The following is a 24,640-nucleotide window of genomic DNA, read 5'->3' on the forward strand; positions in this document are numbered from 1 at the left end:
AACATTTGCAATTTTATCGATCCAGTTAAAACCTCCTAGGCAAAAGTTAACGTCTCAAATAACTTCCGAAATAAAAAATTGAGATAAACACTGTCGTTGAACTTTTTATAGAACTCGATCTAATACACAACTTTGTATTTAAATATTTGCCATTTTTTACAAATTGCAAATTTTATCTATCCAGTTAAAACTTCCTATGCAATTTTTAATCTCTCAAATAACTTTCGGACACACTGAAACACTTTCTTTTCAAATACGTGCAGAATATTAGTTTAAATTTGTAATTTCATTAGTTTTGATTGGTATAGGAAATCAAGGCCTACCCGACCCTTACGGCGCAAATTTGATGAACGATTTTATAATAAAATGAAAGACAGTCTCGCTTTTGTTAAATTCATTTTATTTTAGAAAGCAGACTAGCTCTAAATGTAGTATTTTGGAAAAGGGCTCTGATGAGACGTTTGATTTCTTCCGGTTTGAACTGGAGCGCAAGAGGACCGCCGCCATTTGACCATCTTTCTTCGATCGTCGCTAAATTGCCACCAATCACCAATATTAATTCTTTGAATTTTAGCCATGAATTTATATTACTTTCGACAGTAGATTCGTCCTGAAAAAAGGAACAGACGTTTAGTGCAAAATGGACAAGGCGGAATGTACGGAATCTTACGTTATAAATTTGAGGAAGACGATTTAAAACGATCCTGTACAGATCCGTCAGCTGCGATGCGACATCGGCCGTTATGTCTTCTTGGGATACGACTTTGGAAACGAGCTCTTCGACGAGGGTATCGGCCAGACACGTAATTAATCTAAAATAGTATCATAATCGATTATTTAGGCCGGCAACGAGTTGTCGACGGATAGGAAGTCAAATTACTCAGTGTACACGTCGGTCGGGAAGATTCCGCTCCAGACCGTTTTCAAAACTTGCAACTGCCTGATGCATTGACGGACAGCCTTCTCCGCGTTCTCCGAAAGGACGTCTTTCGTCGCGATGTAATACAAATCTTTTAAAGACATTCGTCTGTCAGTACCCTTTGTGATAATTTTATTCGTTCAGTCGATCGCATACCTGAAGATCTCAAGGTGTCCAGGAGCTGTTTACGCTGAGCTCGCATGTGGGTCAACAGGACGTGCGTCCCCAGATCTCGAAATTCCTTAACTTGGTCGCAAAACGCGATGGAATAAGATAGACGCCTTCCGTCGAGGCTCTTCTGCCATTTGGGGCCGAGAACGAGCAGGTGATGGGCCAGGTACATGCAGTTGTTGTGGAACAGAGCTGAAAGATAAATTGATAAGTTGGTCGAGTTTAGTTGTTACGGTTTTACGGGTTTAGGTTACCGATTTGTTGAGGCATCGTTTCCAAGAGCCGCTTATGATGCAACGGAACGATCGCCATGTAAAGTTCGAAGACGTTTCTCGCAGCGTAGTATAGACGGCGAGCGCACAGATCCGAAGCTTCTACGGCTTGCTCCATCATTAAAACCACTAGATCGATCAGCTCCTGAGCTGAACGCGAAACGGCGCAGCGAGGGAAGCGAAACGGAGACGATCGGAAAGATCGAAAAAAGTATTGCAGCAGTTCTCGATCTTCGGAGTCCGAATCGTTTTTTACGACGTCGTCGTCGTCTCGCCGTGCTTCGCAACCGACGGACATCACGTTCTCCAAGTCTTTCTTCGCTATGACTCTCGCGTTTTCGAGGAAGCGACGGCTGGTCTTGTCGGCGAACAGAAAGTCGATGTTGTTGGTGTAATTAAGTATCGAAAAGTCGTCGCTCTCGAAGAAGTTCACGCTAAAGAGGTACTTTTGGAAGATTTCTACCTGAGACGTGACTTTGCCGTAGTCTTGAAGCTCGCTGATGCAGTTGGGGATGGTGCGGTCCAGACAATCTCTGATTAGAGCGTCGCCGAAGTCGTTGCCGATCGAGTCGCCAATCTTTCTCGACAAATTATCGCCGTCCAAATTCAAATATATATATTCAAAGACAGTTTTCAAATCAGTCAATACGTCCTCGTAGTGAGGTTTCGATCTATCGCCCGGTAAATAGTCGATCTTCAAACACCGGTGCGTATCTTCATAAGTTTGTACATTCACAACGTTTCGAATAATCGGAATTAAAACACGTTCGTATAGGAAGCTGGAGAATTTGTTCAGTTCAACGTCTATCCGGCCAGTCAACATCAACGCGTCCAGCGTGGATTTGCTCTCGTGTACGTTTTTAATTTTGATAACGACAGTCTCGGTGTCGCTTGCGCTAGTTTCCGACCAACTGACAATTTCTCTCCATGACTCGGACAGTCGGCTCGAAAGTCTCTCTCGAAAGACGACCAGATCGGCTTTGATCTTTTTGTATAAACTTAACTTTTCGACGTCGGCGTCGCAGTCGTCGAGCAGACCGGCGACGACGGATAAGGCCAGAACGACCCCGTTTAGATCGCTTCCGTTCTTTGCCTCTTCGTATCTCTCGAGTTGTTTATCGCACTCGATGAAAATTTGGAATATCCGAAGACCGAAGTCTACGTCTCGCAGTTCGGCGACGATCATCTGCAGCTCTGCGGTGGCACTGGAGATGTCGTTTATGGCCTCCACTCTGGTGTTCTGATCGAACGAAACTATTCGTTCTCGGACGCGTTGCGAGTCTTCGGTCGACCGTTTGCATTTCTCGGACAACTCGGCGACGTCGACCTCGTTATCGACGCCGAGGTAAGTTTCTATCCGACGCCGACAGTCGTCTATCTCGCCGAGGACCGACCTGACGTCCGGCGACCCTTCGTCCATGCTTAGCGACGCTTCCTCTTGCTACCGTCGCTGTCGTCGACTGCGGGTTCTTCTCTCGGGCTCTCTTTGGGTCTCTTGGAGCGGTTGTTGGAGGAGACCACGCCGTTGACGGTCGTCTTCAGGAACCTTTTGCTGGCGGTCGGCAGGGGACACTTGAGCCAGCCCGAAGGGCCTTGGACTTCCGCTCTGATCTTTCCTCTGCAAGCTTCGCGGAGCAGTTCTTCGACTGCTAATCTGCAACATATCCAAATTTCAATCTGCGCTATCGTAATTTAATTCGATCGATCTATTTTTTTCCAATTCACCTTTCCAATTCGCGTTCGTCTACGGCTGCAGCTTTTGACATCGCGAACCTCGCCGTCGCCGTCACCTTCGACTGCTGACAGCCGATGACCGATAATAACGAAATATCTGACAGTTAATAGTTGATATTTTTTCTATTACCTTTTACAACTAGTCGTACATCTAACGAATTCTAACGAGCTGTTGTGAGGCTTTGCCTTATAAGTAGGTTATGACCTCAGTCGAAGCGACACGATTGACGGCCTACATTTTTATTTATTGCCTTGCCTTCTCTGTGACGTGTAACTAGTGCACATTGCGTCTAATAAATTAAATATTCATATAATAAATACTATGTTTAATTTGCGCATTTAATATAATAATAGTAAGTATTTTTAATAAGCACACATGGCACAGCAGAGATATTTTGTCGAAAATCGGGAATAAATTTACCAAAACAATCAAATGAGTACACGTGTGTTGCGTATTCTGAGATGCATTTTTGCAAAAAGATGCAATAGCCGCACGCAAACACGCCTTGCATCTCCCTCGCTCTTGGAGCAGTAAGAAAGAGAGGACTCAGTCGTATTGTGTATTTCGATGTTGCGCGTGACGTCTGTGTGCAGGGGTACAAAGTAAAATATTATTTCTCGGCAATAATTAAATATTAATTTTCAATGTGTTCGACTTTTTATTTTGCTGTGATTTTCAAGTTTTGTTTATATTTTAAAAATCTCTTCAAATTTTAGAAAAAAATATGACGAATGGATATGATACACTATTATCATATTCATATGAAATATGAATATGATAATAGTGTCGACTTTGAAATGAGCGATGACATTACGGACTCGGAATCGACTAATGAGAATGAACACGAAGGATAAATACGTAACAAAACATAGTTTTGAACGGAGATCAGCACCACCATAAATGGAATATTGTTGCCGAAAAATCCGGCTTAATAAATACTAGCGCACTAGTAAACACAATTAGCAAAATGTTTGTTTTATTTATAAGCGTAGATATGCGAAGAAACAAATATTCAATTGAATATTTATTTTTTAGCATTAGATATTTGGCGACGGGTGGCAATTAGACAGAGATTGAACCGCTGCATTACTATTTATTGATAAATATTTAGTTTACATAGTTATTACAATATATATAGGTGACGTCAGTGTTACCAGTGTCGCCAAGTTTTGGCCCTAATAAAACCCATACATACATTTCAAGAATAAAAATACTAACTTAAAATTACGTGCAAACTTGTTTTTTTTCGATTTAAGAGTTGGTTTTTAATCAAATAAGAAAACAAATTACATATAAAACATTTTAAAAGTGTTTATTGTTTAATTTTTTTGATTTTAAAGTTTTCTCATATTATTCTTTCGATACGTTTGACTTAACTACCAATGTAATTTTATTGAAAAAAATACAATCGCACATGAATTTTAGAACAGGCAACACCAAGAAGACGTCAAAAGCTCGAGGATGGAGCAAGCGAGCGCGGCCCTCGCGGCCGTTAAATGCCTCCGGTCGCGAGTGGGGCGAGTGTTCGAGGCGCTCGCCGGTGGCGTGCGCTCCGACCGGGAGGCCAAGTTCATGCTGGACTTACAGGAGCTGTTGGCGGCCGCGAGCGGAGCGCTGCGCGACGTGGAGCAAACCGCGGGCGCTCTGGTGCCGCCGCCGGGTCCCTTCGCGCTCGGCAACACGGCCTACCTCAGCCAGGAGATTTCGCACGACCGCCAGGCGCTTTACGCGCAGCTCGTAAACAGCTACAAGTGGACAGACAAGGTGCACGAGTACAGCGGTTCCGCGCAGTCGCTGCTCAGCCAGAACTCGCTGAAGCGCTCGTACGTCACCTCGGGCAGCGCCAAGCGCCGCCGCACGCAGACCAGCAGCCACAACGTGCCTCCGCAGAACGTCGACAACGTCATCAACACCATCGACCGTTCCTTCACCGACATGAAGATCACCGTATCGCGACCCTTCGCTACCAACGCCGTCGTGCACGTCGGTCTAGGTCACGTGCTCAAGGCCGTCGTCGCTTTCAAGGGGCTCATGATCGAGTGGGTGGTGGTCAAGGGCCACGGCGAGGCGGCAGACCTGTGGACCGAGTCGCGCCACCGCGTCTTCCGCAAGGTCACCGAGAACGCGCACGCCGCCATGCTGCACTTCTACTCGCCGACACTGCCCGAGCTAGCCGTGCGCTCCTTCATGACCTGGTTCCACAGCTTCGTCAATTTGTTCGGCGATGCGTGCAAGAGGTGCGGTTACCACCTACTCGACGCTCTTCCTCCGACGTGGCGCGATTTCAGAACTCTCGAACCCTTCCACGAACAGTGCAAACAGTGATACTCCCTCTTAAAACTATACGAAATAAACGAAATAATTTTAATCATACTCTATGACTTTTATTTATACGAAAGGTTTACATAAAGCGAGGGTGTGATCGACGCCGCAAGCGACTTTCGTCACTTTGGCGCCCGCCGCTACTCTCAAAGGAAAAAACTGATCGTTCTCATGCGCGAGGCCCAGACATCCGTGCCTGTTCTTTCCCCATGCGAATAGCTCTCCGGAATCCGTCACGGCCGCGGAGTGTCCGAATCCGGCCGTTATCTTTATAATTTTGCTGGGTTCTAGGAAGGGGTTGTAGAACAGCGTTCGAGGCAGACAGAGTGGCACTCTGCTTTGTTGGACCTTCGGGCCCAATCCTAAAATGCCAAAGCCCCATGTGAAAATATCACCTTCGCCTGTAATGTCATTCAACAATAATTTGTTTTACATATTCACATATGCTGATATACATGAGGTGAATCAAAAAGTATCAGACAATATTTTATTCAATTTTTAAACCCTTATATTTTGAAATGCACAAATATGACGATTCTAAATAACTATATACCTATTAATCTATTGTCATTAAAGCCACTTCTTCATCGATTTATTAGGTTGAGACATAAGTAATGTATTCTTACACGAGAGCAACGTTCTTAAACTGGGGGTCCGCATAGCCATTACCCAGGGTCTGTGAAACAAAATATAGTTGAGAGCGACTCAGATGGTGGAGTATCAACCTTGAAATTCATCAAGAAACTTAAAATTAGAAAATATTGTGATGGGTATTTATCATTTGGATTCACTTAAATCTTCAATAAATATGTGGAATGAACTGCGTCTTCTATGTCGCGAATGTTTATCAATCGAAAGTATGTAACCCGCCAGCCAATCTCCGACGTTATTAAAAAACGAAACAGTGAACACATCAGTAAGTCTGTCGATTTTTTAAATAAAAAAACGAGAACATGCGTCAAGTCAAAATCTGATACAAAAACTGCAATTGGTTGTATCAATAAAAAAGCTGTAAAAGCATCATATGGAATATCCATACTAATAGCAAAAACTGGAAAATCACAAAATTCTTCCTGCTTCAAAAGTAGGTAATAATGAATACAATGTTGGGGGCTAAAGCAACAAAAGTTTGATTTAATTATCGTACAATATGGCCAAGAATAGAATTGATGATATGACATAAATATAAAAGAGCAGTTAATTTAAAGTGCTCAAAAGTCAATATTGATCACTACAAATGGAGAGTACCAACATCCCTAATAATGCTATTTTGTTGGCATTTATTAGATATAAATTTAAATATAAAATGCAAGATTTGTTATATTGTAATTCACTACCTTTGCATACTACAACTGAAGCCGTATTTAATAGTTTAATTCATTTTAAAACAAAAAATTAAATCAAGTCGTTAAAATGTGTTGGAATTTGCACTGTCAGGAAAGATAAATGGATTGATTGCTTTAGTTAAAAGTGTCACACCTCAAGTCCTTGCTGCATATACAGCGAATCATTAGCATCTATAAATATGTCAACAGATTTAAAAAAAACATTGGGTAAAGTTGTCAATTTCATTTGAGCTCGTCCACTTAATTCCCGAGTTTTTAAAGCTTTGTGCGAAGAGACGGGAAGTCAACATATACATCTATTATTACACACAAAAGTACTCAATCGACTTTTTGAGTTTCGTTGTAAAATATGATTATTTTTAATGAATACGCAAACGTTTTTTCTTGGTTAGCTAAGACTGCTTACTTGACTGATTTTTTTTACTCATTTGAATGAACTGAATTTGAACCTCCAAGGTGTTTAACACAAACTTATTCTGTTACTTTATAAAAGATAATGAACACGTCAATTTATATCTAAAGTTTTTTTAACAATTAATAAAAGTTAGAATATGTGTTGGACATTCAGTGTAAAATATAAAAAAAGTTCTGCCATACAAGCGCGCATTCCATAAAATTCTATAATAAATCGAAACAAATCTCAAAAGATGTCATAAGAAAGAGGTTTTAATTTTTCATTCAGGCAATTTTCAATCTTAAAATATATAAAACAACTGTGATATTAGCTATAAAAATTGATGGTCATCCACCCCTGGGGCTTATTCGCTATGACGGCTGGAGCCGTCAGACGCGGGTATGTCGCAGCGACAACCTTGGTCCAATACTGCTTTTTTCTATTTAAAAATGACATAATCAGCAGTAGTTCACTCAGGGACTTGATCATATACTGATGATTTAAAAATATTCAAATCCATCATATGTTTCTGTAAATCTTTTACCGTTCTGCATTGACAAATGTCATTTTATAGAAAGTAAGCTTTGATATTACGTTACGATTTCGGAGGCATTGTAGGAAATATCTACAAATCTTCCGTTTTAACATTACACGCGTAAGCCACGAACAATACCTATAAGTAAATATTAAAACAACAGACAGTCTGGGAATCGATTTCGAATATGATCCAATTTTATACATATATTATTTATAGTAAAATAGTATACGTTAATTGCCTTTTACTTTTTGATTCTCACATTTCTTTCAACTTACTATTTAATACCATACAATAGGAACCAGCAGCAGCGATATCGACGATTTTTCCTAGCTCTTTCAATTGCGATAAATACCTAGACGTACCTATCTGTTGCACTGTCTCATTTACAGCATTTAACTGACCATACTCTGAATTTCCCCAACCGAATACTTGACCTTTATCTGTTGAAAAAATTTAAATATATAAATAAATTAGCAGCATATATAACAAAATCTAATATGAAACTTACCATTTAAAGCTAGCACGCAATCTACAGAGCAGGCTAATTTAACTATGTTTTCTTCTTCTATATCGCCTATGACTCGACTGATGCTACTCGTTTCAAAGAGTCTGTTGTTTCCTAATTGACCGTCCGAACCCCATCCGCAAGCGAATACTTTTCCACTATCGGTGATAAACATACTGAAAATTTCAATTCAAATTTGTAACGAAGGAAATAAATAATCTGAAAAGTAACTAATGAGATAAAAAAGTGAGACTCCGAAAGAGACAAATTATCGAACCCACAGAGAAAATGGATATAGAGTAATCGAACTGTATATATTACAGAGGTATCAGATAGATCAGAGGCGCTTAGATTTAACATTTCAAATATTGAATCTGGTGAAAAAATTCTCTTGACTGGATTCGGCTTTTGACTTTTTAATCTTTTTTGGATTTTCTAATTAGCTAATAGAAATACTAATATTGATACCTATGGTCCTGGCCGCATTGAATGCTCTTAATATTTTCACCGTTTAACCGTCGTATATTGTGAACGTATGCACTTTTGAAATAATCCTCATCTTTAATGATCTTGCGACCGCATTGTCCGTACGAGTTGTTGCCCAATGCGAAGACGCCTTCCTTGTCCGTCAACACCAAAAGGTGGGCCCTGCCGGCGGACAATTCCGTGACTTTGGTAGCGAGGTCTTTGAGCGGCACGGACACGGGAGCGGGAATGAGTAGCACTTCCAAGGGGTGACCTCTGTGCGGATCGTGGTAGCCTATTTGCGAATCGGTGTTCAGTCCCGTGCCGAACAATCGCTCTCTATTATTGGTTTTGACAGAAAATACGGAGAATCCGTAGCCGCAAGTCACGTCAATCACCTGATACAAAATAAACATTCGCAGGGTAAGTATGCATATGGTATTTTTCGTTTCATACCTAAGTACTCACTTGGTGAAATTCGGCAAAGGACACTCTGGTGGGATTTGTGGTGAATTTAAGCTTGCATCTCTTTTCATAATTTTCACTCGATTTGGGCACTTGTAATCCTAGAGCTCCGGTAGTGGCATTTCCCCAAGAGTAAACTCTTTTGGTTTTCGAGCTAGCGTTTGGATACTGAAAAACTGAACCAAAAAACGTCAGCATGGTATTGTGAAAACCGTACCCTGGTACGAGAATATTCGGCTAAACGTACTCGGTAATTCATTCTCTTTCTCTCGATTGATAGGTTTTTTAATAACGTAATTCCGTTGATATATTTTATCTAGGCGATTGTCTAACAACAGACGGGAGATTCTATTAAGCGCTCTCATAATTCCAGATTTGTTTTTGTCATATTAAGTAAGGTTAATCGAGCACAACTGTCAGATGCGACATAACCTTATCGATGCTTCTTAAATTCGAATTTGGCTATAGCGTATATTTTGTTGACCAAATTGTTCACAGTTTCTACGTTTTTCAGTTTTCTAATCAATATTTATTAGTTGTTGCAATTTATCAATAAACAAGCTTTATTCCAAAAATATAAACGAAATTAAAAAACATTTGTAAACTAACACGCTAGCCGGACGTAAAAACTAAACTGATTTAAGTTTTAAATTACAGCCCGAGGTGGGAGATGATCAGAACCGAACCCAGTCAGTATGCGAGACAAGCGGGCGGCCGATTTCTAGGACGGTCTAACGCACCAAGAAAAGTTTCAAAAAATTAAAAGTTACAAAATATAATATTTTAACTTATTCACAGTAAATATTTCAGGCAATTGATTCGTTATTGAGAGTTATACTTTTTGTCGGGGATAATTTTCAACACTGAATTTCGTATTAAGCTCTAAAATCCATTAAAAAGCTAAGAAATTGTAAAACTATAATAAACTCGTGAAAAATAAAAACAAATGGTCATGTTTTATTTTTAAATTTAAATTTTCTTGTATGCATTTTTTCACTTGTTTATATTGTTTCGAGTGTTTACCCCGTGAACTACTAATTATTTTCCTTCCACTTGATTTTGCCCAACCGCCTTAAAATGTTCGCCATTGCTAATGTATTGTTAATATGATGTGTGAACTTATGTATGCAGGGCCGGCTCCGGAGAGTGCGGCGCCCTACGCAAGAATTAAGCGCGAGTCTCTTCCCAAAATATGGTATGTAACGAATACAAAATTTATTAAATATTATACAAAATTTACTAATTTAGTATCGTAATTCCAAATAAAATTTCAAATAATTTCATTGTAAGCAGATCGACATTTTGATTATTTAAAATCACAAGTAAATTAATTGCATATATAATACATCTTGCAAAGTAACTAGATTACACAAACTGCAAAAGTAGAAGTTTAATAAAAAGAGACAATATTATTATTTTTATCACAAAATGTGAAATTACAATCAATATAGCGATATTTTATTCTCCTAAAAACACGATGAAATCAAAATTGTGGGAATTCTGGGTTCGGTTTTGTCGTCTCAAAGTTTATAAAATTCGTAAACCTTTCCTCATATATCGATCGAGAACCCACGTACAGGTTGGTAGGTACACACTGCCCGTTAACTATCGTGCAAATGAGGTGTGGAAGTTTTCTTTGAGGATTGGTTCATCAACTGCTTCATACTATTGGTCTAGTATTATGCAGCAGCACTTGAAAGAGAAAAAAGAGGAAAGAATGGAAAAAGTACAACATAACTTCACAGTAAAGGGGTTAGCTGGTGTGCAAAGCGAACGTGGTTATATTAGAACTGTAGGCTATGGATCCCAATGTGAAACATGTTCAGCAAAGTGTGTAATTCGTTTTGTTCATATTCAGAATAAACAAAAAAATCGATTAAGTTCCTCGCTTATTGACCAATTCGCTTAACGACCTAGTCGTAGGAATGAAACTCGGTCGTTACGTGACGAGTACCTGTAATAAATGAAAACATAATAAACAATAGGTGTCATTAAAAAAATACTTTCATAGACTTAGAGGTGATACTACTTACTATATATATTTATTTATATGATATAAATGTGTAGGGCATAACAGCTTTACGCTAATAATACAGGAACTCGGCTCGGCTCCATGGTCCTCGACAACTTCTTAGGTCGTTTCAGGCTGTTGAATTATGCGAAATGAAAAATAAAGGTTCCATCATTTCAGCTAGAAATTATCGATTACTTATTACAGCTGAGAATTTCTACTACTTGTATTTTACTTAGCGAACTTAGTACAAAATTACCGGCGTGCGATACCGTCTTTGTTGTATGACTATTTTTTTTGGAACCTTTGCATATTTTTATCTATTAAAAACTATCAACATAAAATCAGTCTTTCGTCAACATTCATAGTCTCTTTATCTTTAAAGGAGCATCAGTGAAGATCGAGGAAACTTCAAGGTGTGTTCAAGGAATATTAGTGAAGCATAATCCCAGTGGCGTAGCTATGGGGGGGCGGAGGGGGCGGGCCGCCCCGGGCGGCACTTGCTTGGGGGCGGCATATTCGCGATGGGATCGTCTAGTGTGGTTCTTAACCCTGAATACACTAAAACATATATAAATCCACGAATAACAAGAGCTTAATAATAACCAATTTATTATTTTAAGAAATGCTGATTTTATGACCATGCAAAAATTATATGGGGGGGGGGGGGCGGCAATTTCAAGGATCGCCCTGGGCGGCACATACTCTAGCTACGCCACTGCATAATCCGGTAAGTACATTTTAATTTATTTTAAGTGAAAAAAGTTATTTGCCGGTTTAAATCAACATTTTTATTGAAACATTTAATCTTAAATGTATTTTATAGGAGTTTGTATATATATTTACATTAGGCTTATTTTTTATTTTAAATGCCTTTCGTAAAGAGATAAATATATCATATAGTACTGAAAATTAAATTTTTCAATAATTTTTTATTGAAATTAAAATTACTTATTTTTGTGCATTTTACACTGAATAAAATCAGTTTTTATAATTGCAATATAATGTCTAATTTTGTTATTATATGGGAAAGGAATACACAAAGTTAATGATTGACGACTAGATTTTTTTATCGACTTATTTTCGAGTATTGATGTGTTGATTTTTTACCACTTAAATCACATAATTTGATTCCTGGCGTAAAAGTTCGTTGAATAGTTACCTCTATAGAATAGAATAAAGAAATAGTCAATATTAAAATATTTGAAAATTTTGAAAAAAAATCAAACTTCATATAAAAATATTTGTTATATTTAATTTTAACGGATTTTACTATTAAATATAAATTAAAGAATTTGAAACAAGTAAAAAAAACGAAGACGAGTGATTTTTCAATTTACAGTCCCATTGGGTCACGTCTTATATTATTATTAATTCTGAAAAAAACGTGGGAGCTGAAACTTAAAAAAGTTGAATTTAAAGTCATATATTCTACTATACTTTCATTCATTGTGTTCTTTGCGGAATCTAGATGGGACAAAACTATATATTTTTCGTGTAAAATTACATTTTCTTATATTTTCTATTTCATTGTAATTTTAATTCATTTTCCATTAAACTTTCTACCATGTTTATATAAATATATGTAAAATCCTTTTAAATTCTTCATTTTTCTATCCATACTTCTGTTATAATAAATATACTAGAGATATAGCATTGCAAAATGCTCGTGGACCGCTTATGCATTGTAGATAAAAGTTCATATTTTAAATTTGTCTCTTTTAATATATTATTAAAATTAAATTTTTTTTAGAATCCATAATGAATGGCAGAGATAAAGATTTACTTTTACGAATTTGCTATTATTTTATCTAGAAATACATTAAAGAGTGAAATTTTGTTTTTATTGCGAAAAATCAATGAATTTGGATTCATTAATCTTATTTGGTATGATTTATTATATCATCATTCTTATTTGGTATGATTTATTAGTAGAAGTAAATATTGTAATCAAAGTGCAAATATGCACATAAATTTAAAGAGTGCAACATTCAAATTAATTAAATGATTTCTTTAAAATATATAGAAGTAAAGGTTACAAAAAGGCAATATTTCAAATCTTCGTTTAAAACAGGGGTTCATAACCTTTTTAGTAAGCCGCACCCCTTTGAATTTAAAATACATTCCTGAAATGTGTGTTTCTATTTTTTAAATTAGGAAAATACATTTATTGTAAGATTTATTTTTTGCATAAAAGTACATGTATACAAGGGTAAGTCATGAGTCCTCACAAAAATATAAATTATTTTGGGTTGATTCATTTTTATTTTTCAATATTGTATTTTATTTCAATATTGTCAAGATTTACACTTATATTTAGAAAGTGATAAAAATGGAACGGAATATTCTAAGGAGGTTCAAGTCTTGATTCGATAAAATTTATCATTAAAAACAGTTTTTCTGAAGCATACCCAAGTTTATCATTTGCATTAGAAATTATGTTAACAACCTCAGTAACTGTGGCTTTAGCCCAACGTAGTTTTTTCTAAGTTAAAATTATTTAAAAGTTATCTCCGATCATCGATGAGCCAAGACCGATTTACATCTTTGGCAATTCTTTCTGTAGAAAGCGAAATAGCAAACTTCATGAATTTTGACAATATAATTGAATATTTTTCTGCGAAAAAAACGATAAAGTTTTTACATAGAATATTTATATTATTTTATTGTTTTTACTTTTGAATTAAAAAGCTTTAAATATATAGAACATATTTTTATGTATGTTTTCAAAGTTATTTGAATGTTAAATAAAATTCGTTCTTTGTTGAATTAAGTACTAAGGTAAAATTTCCTGTGAATATAATTCTATTTGGTTTTCAGTATAAATATTTTGGTAACCGAAAAATATTTAAGACTATTTGATTCAACGTCCCTTTTAAATATACACACATAAATGTTTACTTTTAATGACAAATATTTTAATTTAATTATTTTCATTAACACATTATTTTATTCAATGAATTTATCGTTAGCAGAAAAAGTTTAACTCCATCTATACCCGCAACAATATTGTGTGTGTTTTTCCTCAACATAGCCTTTGTACAATGTTTTACTTATATTAGTATGTATTCTTACTTAGTATATCACTTCGGCCCTGGATAAACAACAATGCATGTACCAACTGCGAGTACTTGGATCAACAAAACAAATCAATACTATCCAACAAATAATTAGGAAGTCAGATAGCTGTACTTATTGGGAAGTACTATAAACAATACTCGGGAACGCAAGCGCTGGTAATTAAGTGGCACACAAAAACGAAATACTTCCAGAATACCCGGATTCTGTATATCTCCTACCAGCAACATGAAGTGCTTTCCCAACTATACTTGTTAATGCGACTCAAGGGAATAATATCACAACATACACTGTAGATATATTGTGGAAAATAAAAATAGATAGTATATATATATTCCCTCATTTAAGAAACCTTTTTTGGTTTTTATATGTAGAATGTGAGTCGGTTGCATTAGTTAGACATGAATATTATTATTGAAGCATGTACTGCGCACTACGTGATTATACAAAGCGCAATAGGCCCTCGAACTCTTCAATTGCTGCCCAATAAAGTCTCTAATATCTTAAAGATTTTATTGCACGTTTTATATATGCTGATAGAATTTGCAGGCTTCTTAAAATATTATACCCAAATCGATTATCCACATTTATTTTTCATTTCATACTCAAAATCATATATGTAGCAATAATTCAACTTTAAATATTATACTATCGTCAAAGCATTCGTACTTTTACCGTCTTTTATTTTAGATTCGAACTTTAGTTGTGAGAAATTAAAAATTCAGTAGTAGAATATATTTTTATGTATTAATATAGGTTTTTAAGTATACTTTTATACAAATTTACACAGTATGGCTCTTGCTAGAAAAAAAATATATTTATGGCTTTCAAAAGAATTTTAATTCATTGTAATTATCATTTTTGCATTTTCTGGCTCAAGATAGCCGACCGTTGCATATTATTTTGTTATATTTTGGCAATTTGGTTTTTATCTGATATATAATAATCATAAGTAAATTTTTCATAAATATTTAATACGAATCCTTGCCTGAATCGATTTCGTAAAAAATATCTGAAAACTTTACTAAGCATCTCTGATTCACAAGAGAGCGTTTATCAATTTAAATGTAAATATAGTATATACCAGGGCAGTCTAACCTTTTAGTAGTGGTAATTTACTTTTTTGTATAAAAAATCGTCGCGATCAACCAATATGCAAGAAGTAAAAAATAATATTTATTAGAAATTTACAATATGAATTGCTTATTAAACGTTTTAGTAGAAAAAACTATATATTATAAAAAATAAATACAAAGTAAAAATAGAAACAAAGCCGCTAGGACGCGGGTGTTCGTTTCTAGTTTTGTATTTTTTTATTGTAAAATTATTAAATCATTTTCACTACACTTTTTGTGTATTTATGTGTATAAATTTTCTTCCTATAATAAATAGTGGTTCACTAAATAAAATAAAAAAATTAGTTGTTTTGAATATAAGCACATTGTTTTACGCCATAAAAGGGAATAAACATATCGATTTACACCTGGAGTATTTTTTATATAAATGAAAATTTTAATATTCGCCTGGGTGTTGTTTGGTATGACATGCATAGATCAGCCGTGAGAAGGTCAATAAAAAAGCATGTCAAATAGATTATTAAATATGTATATTAAAACGTCTTACATTTGAGTATAATTTTTGGGATAAAGTGATTTAATGTATGATCAATGTATGTACGTACACGCCAACTCGTGTATTACACTTTCACACATGTTCAAGCAACAGGGACGGCATTTCAGTTTTTTTCAGGGGGGGCAAAAGCTGGCCAGTCAGTGGTCGTTTTTGTAATATTTTGATTTCATTAAGTATTTTATTAAATGACATGCATTTTTTTGGCCAAATTTAAGGGTGTCCCTGATTAGAATCCACGTCAAAAGCAATAAAATCGTACTGTCTCAGTTGCTGCGAGAACGCTTGGTTTGTGCAATTCTCTTATATTAGAATTGCTTAGTAATAACGGTAAGGATAGCTATCATATTTCTAAAATATGATTCTTCTGCTTATTTTTCTCTGAGAGATATTAAGTTGGTTTAGTTGCAATTTTGGACTTGACCTTCTAAAACTATTATTAGTTTGGGAGCTTTCATTTGGTCAAGTTGGATTTGGCTAGTTAAGGTTTGGTTTTAAACAGCAAATAGATGTTTCGCAACTAGCAAATTGAGTTTCCTAGACATTTTAAAGCTGCATATAATTTCACTAGCGTGTATCAGTTGAATTATATTTTCACTAGTAGAAATATATATGTATCTACTGGTTAAAATGTATCTGGACGTCACTAGTGAAATATATACTAAAAATAAACATTCACAGTAACATTTATACAATCTATTAGCACTTGCTAGATAAATTATATTTTCACTGGTCAAAATATATATCTACCGGCGAAAATGTGTTCCGATATAATTTCACTGAAATGACACATTTTAAATAATATTTTCAGGATAAATTCGAAGGTGTATGTTTTAAATTTTCTTTGAGGGATATCACGAATTTTTTTTTAAATTTAGCTTTTATGAAGATTCACAGTATTTAATTAAATTACATGCGTTTTTCTGCCCAAATTCGGGGGGGGGGGGGAAGTTTCCTCACCTGTTCTTCGAATTCGGCTTTGAATACAGAACGTCGCGTCACTCTATAAGCGACCAGCGAACAAATACGCAATTAGTAAATGATTTGCCAACGAGCATAACACACTGATTCTGTAACTATGTGAATGACGATATATAAAGATCCGATGCGGAGTATACGGAAGAGCATATCCGTATTCCCGTTATATTATACATCAGCACAACGAATACTTCGATTGTGTTTTAGATCTTTTCAGGTTACATTTATCAAAATACTTATTTTGATTTACATTTTAAATTTAAAAAATATGTATAGTAAAGATCAACTTAAAATCATGCCGCGACCTACTGGTTGGGCAGCACTGGTAAATACAGACATATTTATGTTTAATCTTACATTAACTGATTACTAAGTATCAACTTGTTTTGCGTTAAATCAGCACGTTAATTTATAAATTGTCTCGAAACAAACGCCAATATCTTTCGTGCGACGTAGTGCTAACCGCTACATCGCGTACATTACACGCGGTTAAGCGAAAACTTTGACTTGGTGAGAGAGAGAAAGAAAATTCGCTCACATGTAATAAAGGTTACTGTTAATAAACCGACATTATATTCACGTTTAAACAGTTCTAGTCCCCGTTAAACGCTCGCGTGTCGTTTACGGCTAATTGTTATAAAAAGTGAAAATTTGAACTTGGTTTCCTGACCTTTGGCAGTCTGCCATATTTAGCTGGAAATACGATTCCAGTAAGTAACTTACTATAAAATGAATTTTTGTATTTTTCTAGAGATGTGTTAAAACGAATACTTTTTTAGTATATATCGTACATTAATTTGTAGATTGGTATATGCATTGTATATACGAGATATATTTATATATACGAGATATGTATATATTATTATACATATATACGAGAGATGTTTAGCTTTAATGAATTGACTGTAATTTTAACATTTATTATTAATTCTTTGAAGTTAATACTACATTTTTAACGTAATATGCATTATGGGCGGTGCTCTTTTCTAAGCAAGAAACCCTCTTTAACTATTCAATTACTGCTCTTTCGGACTAATATGTATTGTATTGGTTTTGATTTCTCCAAATCGGTGGTAATGACTATGCGCTAAATCTTGCGAGTAAAAAGGGTCGGTTGTATTGTAATTTTCATCGCAAATTTGTCAAAACTTTACTTGTAAGGTGATATGTCGTCTTGTAATATCATGCTGTATTAAAGGTCGAGTGTACAGCTTTCATCGTCGCTTATTGATCAAAGTTTGTCGTAGCGGTTCACTTAGTATATTGGAATTGTACTTAACATTTATTATAGTCCCTTTGAAAGATTATACCTAAAGAAAAGTGAGAAACTACTACTGTTCACTTTATGAATTTTCGGATTTGGTTCTTATATTCGCGGCACCCATCGAGCAAAAACAATATTTACTTTCAAGCGTTCCTACAGATTTTCATTATTTTTTATAAAACTAATGCTATCTCTGGTTAAATATGCATATATTATTCATTGTTAGTAGCAATATTTTTACGATGACTGCAATGTTTACTCGATCGCATCTGCAGATGCAATACAAATATTTAAATTTTGATTGTTAACGTTTGGTAACTATTAATACCCTCCTTTCATGAGAAGGATCTCGGGTTTGCTGAAACATAAACATTGAATATGTCTTGACCTTCGTTTAAGGGGACTTGGGGATTGCTATTAAAATATTAAACATGTTGCGCAATACTCGAAAAGGGTCGTCCGTGGGTGCATTCGTAGACTGCAGGCGTCTTTACTCTGGATTCAGAGTTTCAAGCTGGACCAGTGGATGCGAAGAGTGAAATGGCGGCTTCTGCGATCTTCGCTGGTCTGAAGTTGAGTCAGCTTCATCCAGGGATGTCATTTGAGGGGGGGGGGAAGGGGGCAGATGGGAGCGTTTGCCCCCTTTGAATTTGGCCAGAAAAATGACATTTAATAAAATAGTATGAATAATAATGAAATAGAAAAATTATAAAAACTACCACTGACTGGGAAACTTTTGCTCCCCCTTCTAGGAAAACCTGAAATGACGTCCCCGGGCCTTCCTATTAATTATTGTATATTCCAAGCTGGAGAGCTCTCGAAGTTCTAATGCCTTGCACTCCAGAGCGGATGCCTTGCACTCCAGTCTAGACGTATCCTTGGTTGCCCGCGTTCCAGTATTTATATCCATGGACATGGTAGATTTTGTTGTCCACCCCATTTTCGATGGGACAACCAATTGCAGAAGGGTAGCGAGTTTTTTGGAACAGATTTACGTTGGGTGATAAACAAATGACGAACGGTCATTTTAGGAAAACGTGAATGTACGGGTTATTTTTTCTCAAGACGAAGGATATTTCGAGTTTTTCTGAGTTATAGCGAATACTTTGTGACTTAAGCCAAGCGCCTAGCTCAAATTGTCCCAACTCTGAATTGAAATTCAGATCAGTCAAAATCTCCTTTATTTGTTGTATAAAAAGTCTCCACTCTGTACTGTTATGTTGCAAGCCAAGAGCTGTCAACAGACCATCAGTGCTTGAAATTCAAAACTTTGTATCTATAAGGTACGTGCACTTCAATGGCACTAATTTTATTAAATAATCACTCAAAATTAGTTCTCTAATTTCCAAGCTTTGCAATGCTAATATTTTATGATGTCGAAACCATATCAAGTCATGTAAAGTAATACGATGACCCGATGAACTAAGAGCGTTCCAGAATACTTTCACAAATGCAGATTCACTGTCATTACAAAAAGACCTAAAAAGACTTAAAGATGGTCGCTTGACAACCTTCTACTTTTCAGCATTACCATTACCAAGTGTCACATTCTCTAGGTCTTCTTTCCCGGCGATTTTTTTTTATACTTTTTTATTGTGAAATTGTTTTAACCATAAATGCTTGAACTGAGGTTTGAGCAAAGATGTAGATTTAGTTAGCACAACGCCAAAGTTTACAATTAAGCGTTGAGGATGTTCGACTTCGGGTTAGGGAGAGATAGTGGCACTTAAACAATTTATTTGCGATTCGCGTTCTTATTAATTGACAAGTTTTACAATAGTGTGCGGTCGCGGTGCAGGTCAGATCTCGGTTAGGTGGGTCGGGGCGTGTAAGATTAAATTACTGCAGTTCCTCTGGGTAGATTGGCAGGCGAAGGGTCGATTGCAGGTGTCCCTGCAGTTAATAATTCTCCCGCCAGTTGACCAAAGTCATTAGTTCGTGAAAGAACGATTGTGTATAATGGCGAGTGCCGGCTTTAGAATGAATTTGGAGCGCCTTATATAGTAATCTTGTTTGCGTGATCTTCTTTGTTGACAGCGCTCCGTTGCCATTAGGAGTTTAATGCTGCAGGGGTGTAATTATTAAAGAGCCTCTTGTGTAGGTTTGGTGTTAAAATCTATGCCTGCAATAAAGTTATCGTCAAGAGTTGACGCATGATTGATCATTAAATTTGCATTTATATATAAAATTGATTATTTATTCATGCCATGCGTCGAATGTGGTCCATGAGATTGAGAAGGTTGCCCGCCTCTGGTTTAGATAGTATTGTAGTCCCGTAAAATGAAAAGGTAATTTTCTCTCTGCGCGGCTTACTTGGGAAGCTCATTCATGGTTATCGACCATCTAGCAAGTTGGTTTTCGATGAAAGAAGCTGAAAGTGGACGTGGAGGATGGGGATGGCGTGCGGGGTACCTGGGCAGGGCTGCGCCTGCGCGGGCCGCGGCCGTCTCGGGGCAGACGCCCGCGGGCCGCCACCAGCGCCAGCCGCGGCGCCAGTGGCCGCGGCCCGGCGCCCCCAAGAGCCCGTGATGCCGCGCGGCTGAGGATGGCCGCCGCCCTGATCGCCGTGCTGCTGCTGCTGCTAGCCAACACGCAAGGTCAGTTGCGGCTGCTATATCGCCGCTGCGCCGACGGCAACTGTTGCGCCAACTGTTGCCCCCCGCTGTTTAAGCGACCGCCTTTATATATGCCGTTCCGTCGATAATACAATCGGAAACGAAATATAAAAATATGCCGTTAAATTTAGCACAAACTTACACAAACCCACACTAAGGGCCAAAATTCTCAGCTTAGTTCTAACTCGGGAAAATGTACCGATTCTGGTTGCGTTAAAAAACCGTTACAAAGAAAAAAAAATTAAGCGGGTATAGTATTAAAATACACGAAATCATTTAATGAGAGGCGTGGAATTACAACTAAGCCGTTATACGTTAAGTCTATAGCTAGTTAGCAATAAAACCAATATGGCGACTAGACGCATTTATTGGACTTTTGCATACAAATGGACGTAAATGGGACTATGATTTTTGATACTAACGTCTCAGGTATATATCTTTTGTTCAATCGATTATTTTTCAGCTAAAGGCGTTTTTGTTCTTTATTACTTGATTTTCGTGCATCTGCGATTCAACTCTTAGTGTTTTACTGAAATGTGAGTCTATATAGTTAAAAAGACCGCGGCTTGAACTAAATCGACGATATTAATATGTAGAGTTGTAACTAAAACTTCGTAGGCCTTGTGATAATAAATTCAATGTCAGTTTTTTATTAATATTAAGCTTTATAGAAGTGTTTTAGTTAATCAATAATATTAAAAATATTAATTTTATAGAGCGAATTAAAGATATTTCTATTAGTAAATCACCACTTAAATTTGGTTGATAATATCTTTAAAAAAAGTATAGGAATATTTGACTGCGTAACGCAGAATTTATGGATATTTAGAAAAATATTTAAAAATATTTGTTTCAACGTCCCGACTTTACAATATGGAGGAAGGATGCTGCAAAGACAAAATTCATTAGCACGCGAATATGTTAGCCACACTACGGACAAAAGTTTGTTCTAAATTAATATTAACCGTAGAGAAATTCGTATTAAAAAACCTTAAGCACAACATAAATATTAATAAGGTTATCTCTGCGGTAAATGTATAAATTTGCGCAAGCTTTCGTTCGCGATGTGGCAGACATCTTCGGTTGCTGATCAATTGAGTGGCTTACTCTCTTCGTCGTAGAATCCTTTATCTTGTAAAATGGCGCAGAATGATTCGCAGTTATTTAAATACTTCTCTTTTAATAGTAATACACATATTTATTATAGCATAAAATAATATATATATATATATATTTTTTTATACAACACATTTTTTTCTAAAAGTATATCTTTATTAATTTGTTTCTTATAAAGCGACTCTTTCGTATTTTTATGTATTTTTTATATCTAAAAAAATACAAGTCTAATTAATGAGAGACCATGTTTCTTATAAAATAATTTTAAAGCTGGAATTATTTTTCATCGAGAGAATGAATTTCCGCTGATTTAGTCGCGAATATGCGAACACAATCGCGTTAACAATACCGACATTTTATACGAGGCGATTAAATATTTTCATTTATTCAGATCTTATCTGCTGTCTTATGAGCTGATGGCGATGGAAAAAAAATATAATATGTCTTACAAGCATTTCGTCGGCTTGTAAGAGAAACTCACTAAATATATTTATTTTTTCAATTTGGAGTTATTTATATCACATAATAATTTTCTAAAATCCAATGGAAAATATATTTTGTTAACACTTTAATTTATTTTAAAATCGGTTTTCTGGGCTAAATATAATTTATAATTATTTATTAGGTAATCCCAAAATGAATGTAGTTTTTTTAGTGAATTAAGAAAATTACTTTTAAATGAATAATTGATTAATTTGTAATAATTACAATTCTTTCTAAAAATATAATTTTCTAACACCGCTCGCTATTTTTTAATTATATTAGAATGAAATGTTGGAGGCTTTGCTGCAAAATATTCCGATAGCCCATTTTTCACATCGTCAGCATTTTCCTTTTTTTTCTATTTTTTCTATATAGGTAATGTTAAGTCGATTGAAATAAATAGTAGTTGTGAGGAACAAGGTTTGGAGAATCAGTTCTATGAGATAAAATATTCCAGGTTGATTTTATCGAGAGTTCATTTCGCCACATGCGGGCGCGCATTGTCGTGTTGTAGAACAATTTGACTTTTGTTCACAAGTGCAGGCCTTTTTATTACTTCTTTGTACGATCAGCTGATATGTATCTAATGAATCACCTATAAATTCACTATTCTTTTTTGTGACCGTAGTTACAATTCATAGAACATGTAATTACATATGAATTGTTCAATAGGTAAAATATCTGCCAATGTAAATTTTGCGCACCATTTTTTTGTTAATATCAGAATATGGAGTCTAGATGTTCATCATCACAGATATAACAAAAGACGTAATCAGGTTTCAACGCCAACGATTGAAAAATGAAATCAACGACTTTCATTTCGGGATAACCTAATATATTTAAAGATAGTTTTATAAGATAATATATATATAGTAAAACGGATATTCAATGGTTGAATTTTAATTATTTCATTTTAACCGCTACTCTACTCAACTCAAACCCCTTTGTTCCGCATTTAATATTTTAGTTATTCGGTTTCGAAGTTAATCATTCTTAGAGTTATCGCAGAGCCGAAATTCGAAACTTTTGAATATAGAGAGTCGCCATTTAATAATTATATTGTACAATAAGATATGTACTATTATGTTAACAATATCAGTCATCGCCTAATGCTAGAATATTCGTTATTTTTTACCCGTTTTTCCTTTTCATGTTTATTCATATAATTTTGGAAAAGGATATTTAAAAGTCTTCAACATTAAAATCATATTAAATATATTTCTGTTAGAAAGTCATTTAACGCCGTTTTTCTAGCTTTAATTTTTTCAATAGAACGTATTGCTATTTAATTGCTCTGTAATTGCATTAAATTATAATTAAATTAAGTGCAATGCAATGTTTTATAATATTTTTAATTACATAAAATTATATATAACATTTTAAGCATTTTATTCTTATAGGTTAGGTTAGGTTAGGTTAGGTTATATTATATTTTTAATGCTTTTATATTTATAGATATTCTATTTGTAATAATAATTTATTCCACTCTGACGAAATATTTATTATATTTTACTCATTAAAATAGCATTACTTAATATTATATTAATAAAAAAAAGTGATTTGCAAATAAAAAATATTCATAAATCACTGTATTTTGTAGATAATAAATATTTAATAGGTAATATTATTGTGAAGTAAGAAATATATAACGCGATTATTTGATAATATATACCTGACGTTAGATTATAATGTAGATTTTCTGGGATCGATCTTCTGGAAAATGTGTTTCTCGTCCCGTCTCATCTTACCACTTTCGACGTAAAACGTAGTCAAGTCTCGCTATTCAAAAATCGCGCTTCACACCAACGAACGCTTAATTGGGACGCTACGCAAATAATTGCTTTATTCCCTCTGCCTCCGTCGAAGATTGGCAGCTAAAGGGAGAGAGCTTAGCGATAAAGATCCTTTCGTTAGAGAGACTTTTTAATAAGGTAGATAGATATCAAATATTATTTCCAATATAAGTTACAGTGACTCGTAAAGTTTTTGTTATTAATGCTGTTATTGTCTGTATAATAACCTATTTTAACATTTTAAATATAGTTTTATTACTGCTTATGGCTTAGTATTTATATTTATACACACACATACACATCATTTAAGTATACTTAATATATACTGATTTTGAAAATGCCTTCGACAAATATTCGCTAAAAATATTTTTATCTATAGAGGCGACGTTTTATGACCAGCCGGATCATAAAATCAGCATTTGCTATACTGTTGTTTATTGTTTTTACATATTCAACTCAGTTCTTAGCTATTCGGTATATATATATTTTTTTAGCGGATTCAGTCGGTCCTCCCATTGCGAAAATATCGCCGGCGGTCCGC

At 35.5% G+C, this 24,640-nt stretch overlaps 5 protein-coding genes across 9 annotated transcripts in view; 2 read left to right on the forward strand and 3 right to left on the reverse strand.

Annotated features, from left to right (window-relative positions):
• Nucleotides 1-383: 383 nt before the first annotated feature.
• LOC148226537 (centromere/kinetochore protein zw10 homolog) lies at nucleotides 384-2,921 on the reverse strand. The gene is made up of 5 exons (XM_088204282.1): nucleotides 1,345-2,921; nucleotides 1,076-1,282; nucleotides 881-1,010; nucleotides 671-812; nucleotides 384-610 (listed from the first exon to the last, which is right to left on the reverse strand). The coding sequence occupies exons 1-5, from the start codon at nucleotides 2,780-2,782 to the stop codon at nucleotides 395-397; spliced, it is 2,133 nt and encodes a 710-aa protein (XP_088060408.1). The 5' UTR covers nucleotides 2,783-2,921; the 3' UTR covers nucleotides 384-394.
• LOC148226538 (protein POLR1D-like) lies at nucleotides 2,349-3,166 on the reverse strand. Its single transcript, XM_088204283.1, has 2 exons — nucleotides 3,088-3,166; nucleotides 2,349-3,016 (listed from the first exon to the last, which is right to left on the reverse strand). Exons 1-2 carry the CDS (start codon nucleotides 3,126-3,128, stop codon nucleotides 2,785-2,787), a joined length of 273 nt encoding a protein of 90 aa, XP_088060409.1. The 5' UTR covers nucleotides 3,129-3,166; the 3' UTR covers nucleotides 2,349-2,784.
• A 1,354-nt stretch (nucleotides 3,167-4,520) lies between these two features.
• MED27 (mediator complex subunit 27) lies at nucleotides 4,521-5,470 on the forward strand. Its single transcript, XM_088204285.1, has one exon. It carries the CDS (start codon nucleotides 4,559-4,561, stop codon nucleotides 5,420-5,422), a length of 864 nt encoding a protein of 287 aa, XP_088060411.1. The 5' UTR covers nucleotides 4,521-4,558; the 3' UTR covers nucleotides 5,423-5,470.
• Nucleotides 4,521-9,586, reverse strand: LOC148226539 (RCC1-like G exchanging factor-like protein). The gene is made up of 6 exons (XM_088204284.1): nucleotides 9,380-9,586; nucleotides 9,136-9,308; nucleotides 8,671-9,065; nucleotides 8,206-8,378; nucleotides 7,973-8,137; nucleotides 4,521-5,820 (listed from the first exon to the last, which is right to left on the reverse strand). Exons 1-6 carry the CDS (start codon nucleotides 9,495-9,497, stop codon nucleotides 5,486-5,488), a joined length of 1,359 nt encoding a protein of 452 aa, XP_088060410.1. The 5' UTR covers nucleotides 9,498-9,586; the 3' UTR covers nucleotides 4,521-5,485.
• Nucleotides 9,587-20,548: 10,962 nt separating this feature from the next.
• nAChRalpha6 (nicotinic acetylcholine receptor alpha6) overlaps nucleotides 20,549-24,640 on the forward strand; it is a 277,603-nt gene continuing 273,511 nt past the window's right edge. For 2 of the 5 annotated variants that reach the window (XM_088203413.1, XM_088203415.1), the window contains exon 1: nucleotides 20,549-20,689. In XM_088203413.1, coding sequence (XP_088059539.1) covers nucleotides 20,638-20,689 — 52 coding nt within the window. In that variant the 5' untranslated portion in view covers nucleotides 20,549-20,637. The remainder of the gene's footprint in view (nucleotides 20,690-24,640) is intronic. The other 3 variants (XM_088203417.1, XM_088203414.1, XM_088203416.1) reach the window with 2 other exon arrangements.

This window comes from Plectrocnemia conspersa, unplaced genomic scaffold, assembly GCF_051122295.1.
Source record: "Plectrocnemia conspersa isolate PC_06_02 unplaced genomic scaffold, ASM5112229v1 ptg000014l, whole genome shotgun sequence".
NCBI classification, from domain to species: Eukaryota; Metazoa; Arthropoda; class Insecta; order Trichoptera; family Polycentropodidae; genus Plectrocnemia; species Plectrocnemia conspersa.